Source organism: Chiloscyllium plagiosum, chromosome 23 (genome assembly GCF_004010195.1).
Source record: "Chiloscyllium plagiosum isolate BGI_BamShark_2017 chromosome 23, ASM401019v2, whole genome shotgun sequence".
Taxonomy (NCBI): Eukaryota; Metazoa; Chordata; class Chondrichthyes; order Orectolobiformes; family Hemiscylliidae; genus Chiloscyllium; species Chiloscyllium plagiosum.
Genome location: NC_057732.1, coordinates 8,605,069 through 8,611,802, shown reverse-complemented (window position 1 = coordinate 8,611,802; position 6,734 = coordinate 8,605,069). Strand labels below are relative to the sequence as shown.

Sequence of the window (6,734 nt, the reverse complement as noted above, 5' to 3'; positions counted from 1 at the left end):
AAAAAATACTAAGGAGCTTACTAGTCTACGCCAATGAAGCTACCGAATGAAGCTAAGGGTTGCATGGTGGCTCAGTGGTCACTACTGCTATCTCACAGCATCAGGGACTCTGCTTCTATTCCAGCTGTGGGAGACTGTCTGTGTAAAGTTTGCACATTCTTCCTGTATTTGTCTGGGTTTCCTCCAGGTACTGTGGTTCCCTCCCACAGTCCAAAGGTGTGCAGTTTAGGTGGATTGGCTATGCTAAATTGCCCATAGTGTCCAGGGTTGCGCAGGTTAGGTGGGTTAGCCATGAGAAATATGGGGCTGCAGGGGTGGGATGGGTCTGAGTGGGATGCTCCCCAGAGGGGCAGTGTGGACTCAGTGTGCCAAATGGACTATTTCTCCACTGTAGGGGATTCTATGAAAATTTTAGTGTAGTTCCATTAAATCATTAGCAGTGATTTTCAATTCGGTTACTCACAGGTAGAAAAACAGACTGTTATTAAAAGTGCTTTAAACCCATTTGCAACAGCATTAATAAACTGCACCACTGTTAAATTAATTTGGAAAACAAAACTGGCAAAAAAAATGATTAGAAATAAAATTATCTTTCTCCATAGTAAAGTAGGATTAAAAAAGATTATCTTCTACCATGCTGCCTGATAGCACTGGTTCAGGGGAGAGTTTACTGTTATGGTTATACAATTTACTCTTAGTGAAAACTTGAAGCTTAACCTGTTCAGCACAGTTTCAAATCTCTTTTTGAATACAGTGAGCAGCACAGTGCCTCAGTGGTTAGCACTGCAGCCTCACAGCACCAGGGACCTGGGTTCGATTCCAGCCTTGGGTAACTGTCTGTGTGGAGTTTGCACATTCTCCCCGTGTCTGTGTGGGTTTCCTCCAGGTGCTGGGTTTCCTCTCACATTCCAAAGATGTGCAGGTTAGGTGAATTGGCTGTGCTAAATTGCCCATCAGGTTAGGTGCATTAGTCAGAGGGAAATGGTGGGTCTGAGTGGGTTACTCTTTGGAGGGTTGGTGTGGACTTGTTGGGCCAAATGGCCCTGTTTCCACATGTAGGGAATCTAAAGCAGCAACTCAAGCCTAGGTTTCCTAGAGACTTCCTCCCTCAAATACTGTAACCACTTCATTGACAATGATGATAGTATATTTCAACCCTTTTATGTCAGAAGGTTGGTGTCCTGCTAAATAAAGGCAAAAAGTTCAGAAGCGCATATGAGCTCAGACAATCAGCATTTGTTGCTGGAAGAGGAATAAATCATCCTGAAAAGCATAGTTAGTCCATGTGCGTTTATAAGGACAGAAGCCAGCCATTTGGAAACCTTTCCTCTGAGTCTCTATCATTCTAATAGTTAACTGTTCAAACGACACCCAGCTTTGTTCCTCTCCAGATGCTGTTCATTTCAATCTTTTTATTCTGCTGTGTTTCACATTTCTAGCCTCTGTGGTTTAATTTCTCTTTTTCTGATTTCATGTTGCTACTGTGGTGTTTTTGGGATTCAATCCAATCGTAGATGTAGTGTTAAGGAGGCAAATACTGAACTCATTGTTTGTTGTTCGTTAATCAGTAATGCTGAAAATAAAACAAAGCCTCTCCAAAGTTCTTCAGCTTTTTGCTTCACTTTGAGCTGGCACCTCTCTCTTTAAAGTCTGCACAAACTGAACCGAGGTAGGTGGCCCAGATTTTCTCCTTGTTGAAGCTTCTTGTTGTATACGCTTTCTTCCTGATTTGGTTTGACTGTTGAGGTCTTTCCATTGCAGAGAACAGGAGACGCCGTAATACCCAAACCGCTGGTCACTTCATATCAAACTGAACTGTTGTTGATGGAGAGCACCCAGGATCATTCTGAACCTTCACTGAGGAAGAAGGCGGAAGCAACATGTCCTCCACTGATGGAGGATGTAACCGACCAATCAGAACCTTCACTAATGGAGGAGAGCGCACCACTTCATCCAGAATCTTCATCAATGGAGAACGTAACACAAGAGCCCAAGGCTTCTGCAGTAGACTATGCATCACCTCATTCTGGACCTATAACGAAGGAGGATAGACACTCTTGTTTTAATAATGTCAAGGTAATCAGGCATTCACCTAGTGATAGCACAGATATGGGAATTTTTCTTTGCTTTATGCTTCTGGTTTAAAACATCATAGGGAGTGAAATCTCTCTTTGATCAGACAGCCAGAAACGCATGCAGTCCTTCCATTATGACGTTCTATTATTCCTTAAATAACTCTAGACTTCCTCCCTCAAATACTGTAACCATTTCAGATATTATTCAGCCTGTGTTGAGAACATCCAGTTCTATAGTTGACTTTTATTGGCTTGAAACCAAATCCACTTTCTTCCAAGTTTGCTCTTTAGTTGCAGTGATATTCTGGGTTTATTTTTTATATCCTATTTTCCACCTTACATGGGGATGATCTGTCAGGTTCCCCCTGTCTTCATGCTGCCAGACTTGAGTCTCTTCAGGCTTTCCTCATTGTTGAACAATGACAGTTGGACATGTTGAATGTCAGGTTAAATTTACTAAGATCTCCAGAACTTTCTGAAGTCAGGGATGTAGCCTTGCAAACCTCTTCTGCTTGGTCCCTGGGGTTTCAGTATACTCTCGTATCTCAGTGACCCAAGTTCAATACAGCAATTAATGTTTAGCCTGACTAAAGGATCACACAATTTGAACAAGACTTTATCTATCTTGTTAAATCGATCTATGTAAACATTTTCTCTCATTGGCTGCTGATAAGCAATGATTCCTGTGCTGCATAGCTGAGTTTCCAGTGCTGTGATTCTAGTGTTGGGATTCCAGTGTTGTGATTTCAGTGCTGCGATTTCAGTGCTGTGATCCCAATGTTTTGCATCAAACCCATAGGATCTGTAGACCTGAACTTCAACTGTTGAACATCCCTGCCAGTACTATTGTAACATTTAAAAGGCATCTGGATAGGTATACTGCCCATTGGGTTAAAATAACACTGTTCATGAGCCACTGAAGTACAAACCTTTACTACACTGATACAAGGATGAAAGACTGTTTCTTCTTGTGGGATAGACTAGAACAAGAGGGGCACTGTTTTAAAATATTGGGTCTCTCATTTAAGACAGAGACGTAAGAAAACAAATTCTCTTTGAGGATTGTGAGGCTGTGGAGCTCCCTTCCACAGAGAACGGTATAAGCTAGGTTCATTGAATACCTTTAATGCTGAGTTCAATGTAGTTTTGACCAACAAGGTCATTAAAAGGCACCAGGAGTAAAGAGGAAAATGTATCAGATCAGCCATGATCCCATCAAATGGTGGAACAGGCTTGAGGAGCTGAATGGTCTTCTCCAGCTCCTAAGGCATACATTTCCACATTCACATGTAAATAATGGTCTACGAGACAGCTTTATGCATTTTGTTTATGCCCACCATCAGAGAATATGAAAGCAAGGCTTCTTATTGGCTCCTAAAGCTGATTGGTTGGAGTTTTCCAATTGGAGCAAAAGCTTCTCAAAGTGGGGATACTTTTGACTTGATTAGTGGGAGGAGTTTCTCAATTGGAGTGTGAGTTAAGTGGTTGGCTAACAGATTTAGATCCATTCAGATCCCTATTAAACTGTGTCCAATGAGTTGCCTGCAACAAATGTCCTGCTCAAAAGAAAGCCATCCAACTTGGAGATGGGCAATTGGACAGACAGCAAAGGGATTACAGTAACACCTTAAAGGAAAGAAAATCAAATTCTCCAGACCAACGGAACATAACATTTTAGAGAAGAAGGCAACATTCCTACATAATTTGCAGATTAAGAGACAGTAAACTTGCAAGCCTTTAAGGCTCAAAACTTACAAATCACAACCATAAAAATATGTGAGGTCAGGATCCCCTTCACTTATATCATGGCTCCCCCTTGACTTGTTTCTATATGGAGATGGTGGGCTTAGAGCAGAAAACTTCCATTGCAAAGTTGTACGGGAGAAAAATAACACTGATGTTCCTAGTTGTCTAAGGGGAGGTTACGGTTACAAATCGATCTGAAAAAGGGTTGATACTGAGGCGTGCCATAACCACCGCTATGATGACGGCATATAGAATTTTTTCTATTGACTCGTAGGATGTGGGCATCGTTGGTTCAGCCAGCATTTATTGTCCAACCCTAATTGTCCTTGAGAAAGTAATGGTGAACTGGCTTTTTGAACCATTGTAATCCATGTGCTGTAGGTCAAAAATTATATTTCATTCAATTAATCCTGTTGGTTGTTCCACTGGTAAGTACAGGTAAAGGGATATAGAGTGCGTAGACGATGTGGACAGAACAAGCTTGAATCTTGAAGTAATGATTCCTAACATCCGATCATCAAATTCTCTGTAACAATGTCTATCCTATCAATGTAACCTATAACCTATAACATACAATGAACTATATCTTGTTAGTTAACAAGATAATCTTGTAGTCAGAGCAGCAAGTGGCTCTCATCTACCACATTAGACTGACATACTCTGCAGTTTCCTATATTTAAAGAGAATGGAAACAGCTATCTTCATCGACAGCTGGCATACCAGTATAATATGGTGAGCTGCTGTGTGGATTTGATCTGACTGCACATACAACTCAGAGCAGCACTCTGAGATCTTCAAACTCTGCTTGCAGAATCTCAGCAACAGGGAAGTGCTAAAGGTTTTAAAAAGCCTGCAGAAGGAACACTTGTGACAATATTCAAGAGAATGGTAAAAGAGGTTTGCTGTAAAATAGCATAGATGGTAGACAGACAGTATACCTGGATAACAGGTATGTGGCATCAAAGCATGTGTTATGGACCAGACCAAACCCCCTCAAAATGTGTCAAGGACATAGCCTAGACCATAACTTTATCTTAGCGTCATAGAGTCATAGAGATGTACAGCATGGAAACAGACCCTTCGGTCCAACCCCTCCATGCCGACCAGATATCCCAACCCAATCTAGTCCCACCTGACAGCACCAGGACCATATACCTCCAAACCCTTCCTTCATATACCCATCCAAATGCCAGTTAAATGTTGCAATTGTACCAGACTCCACCACTTTCTCTGGTAGCTCATTCCATACACGTACCACCCTCTGTGTGAAAAAGTTGCCCCTTAGGTCTCTTTTATATCTTTCCCCTCTCACCCTAAACGTATGCCCTCTAGCAACACTCCCTAGGACCTTACCATTAAGTGTCTAAGTATTGCTAAGACTTGCTTTCCCAAAATGCAGCACCTTGCATTTATCTGAATTAAACTCCATCTGCCACTTCTCAGCCCATTGGCCCACCTGGTCAAGATCCTGTTGTAATCTAAGGTAATCCTCTTCACTGTCCACTACACCTCCAATTTTGGTGTCATCTGCAAACTTACTAACTGTACCTTTTATGTCCGCATCCATTTATGTAATTTGTGTCATTCATGTAAAATGACAAAAAGTAGAGGACCCAGCACTGATCCATGCTAAAAAAAATCAAAACATCTCCTTACTAGACAGTTAACATATCTGGCGTGAGATGAAAACTTATATTTATCAACTTGATCTCCTCTTCTTCTACCACCAACTAAATTATATCAAGGTGTTCTCATGAAATTGTAACTTGCACTTTTTCAGCACCAGCTTTTTGTTTGAATGTGTGACAGCTTAAGCTGAACTTCCTGAAATGCCACATTACATGAAAAACTATCAAGTTCAAAGCTCTTGAAAAATGTAAATAAAAAGTGAAAACATAATGGCTGAAAGAAAGAAGGCAAGATGATTTGTCTTATTTAAAGGTAAATGTAAGGTGTTGTGTTTCAGATGTCATTTGATTTGTCAAAGTACTAGGCTTTAAGCAAAACTCACTATATTCTTACACCATAGTTAAAATAGAAAAAAAGAAGGATTGGCATAACTTTAAATCGATTGAAACACTTAACATAATTTTATATAATTTAACTACCACTCATCAACAGTTCCAATATCGTAGCATCCCCTAAACACACCCTTGGCAAAGGCAAATTCAGCAAAACAGATTTCCCTCACTTGCGATCTTCTCCAGTCCAGGATAAGGCACATTGACAGAATGAAGCTAGCAGCAGAGAGACAGCTCAAGCTTTTGCAGCAGCAGACAGAAAGAGTTGTATCTAGCAGCTTTAACTCCAATACCCCAACTTCAATACCTGAAAGCAAGACTAAAACCCTGAGTCTGTCTGAGCCTGACTCCACCCACTCATGCTTCTCTTGTCTACTAAAAGAAAACAAAAGCTATTCACTCTACATGAAGCAGACACCTCCACACCACTTTTACAACACCCTCTCTTCAAGAGAACCAGGAAAAACAAATCCATCCTAAACATACATATCATTACACCATTTAAATTCCATGTTGTGGTTCTGTTCGCCAAGCTGGGAATTTGTGTTGCAGACGTTTCGTCCCCTGTCTAGGTGACATCCTCAGTGCTTGGGAGCCTCCTGTGAAGCACTTCTGTGATGTTTCCTCTGGCATTTATAGTGGTTTGTCTCTGCCACTTCCAGTTGTCAGTTCAAACTGCCCGCTGCAGTGGCCTGTATATTGGGTCCAGGTTGATGTGCTTATTGATTGAATCTGTGGATGAGTGCCATGCCTCTAGGAATTCCCTGGCTGTTCTCGGTTTGGCTTGTCCTATAATAGTAGTGTTGTCCCAGTCGAACTCATGTTGCTTGTCATCTGCGTGTGTGGCTACTAAGGATAGCTGGTCGTGTCGTTTCGTGGCTAGTTGGTGTTC

At 41.4% G+C, this 6,734-nt stretch overlaps 1 protein-coding gene across 1 annotated transcript in view; it reads left to right on the top strand.

Moving 5' to 3' along the window:
* The first annotated feature begins 1,621 nt into the window (after nt 1-1,621).
* LOC122561599 (solute carrier organic anion transporter family member 1C1-like) overlaps nt 1,622-6,734 on the top strand; it is a 49,976-nt gene continuing 44,863 nt past the window's right edge. The window contains exons 1-2 of the mRNA XM_043713451.1: nt 1,622-1,669; nt 1,762-2,076. Of these exons, the coding sequence (XP_043569386.1) occupies nt 1,825-2,076 (252 nt within the window). The 5' untranslated portion in view covers nt 1,622-1,669; nt 1,762-1,824. The remainder of the gene's footprint in view (nt 1,670-1,761; nt 2,077-6,734) is intronic.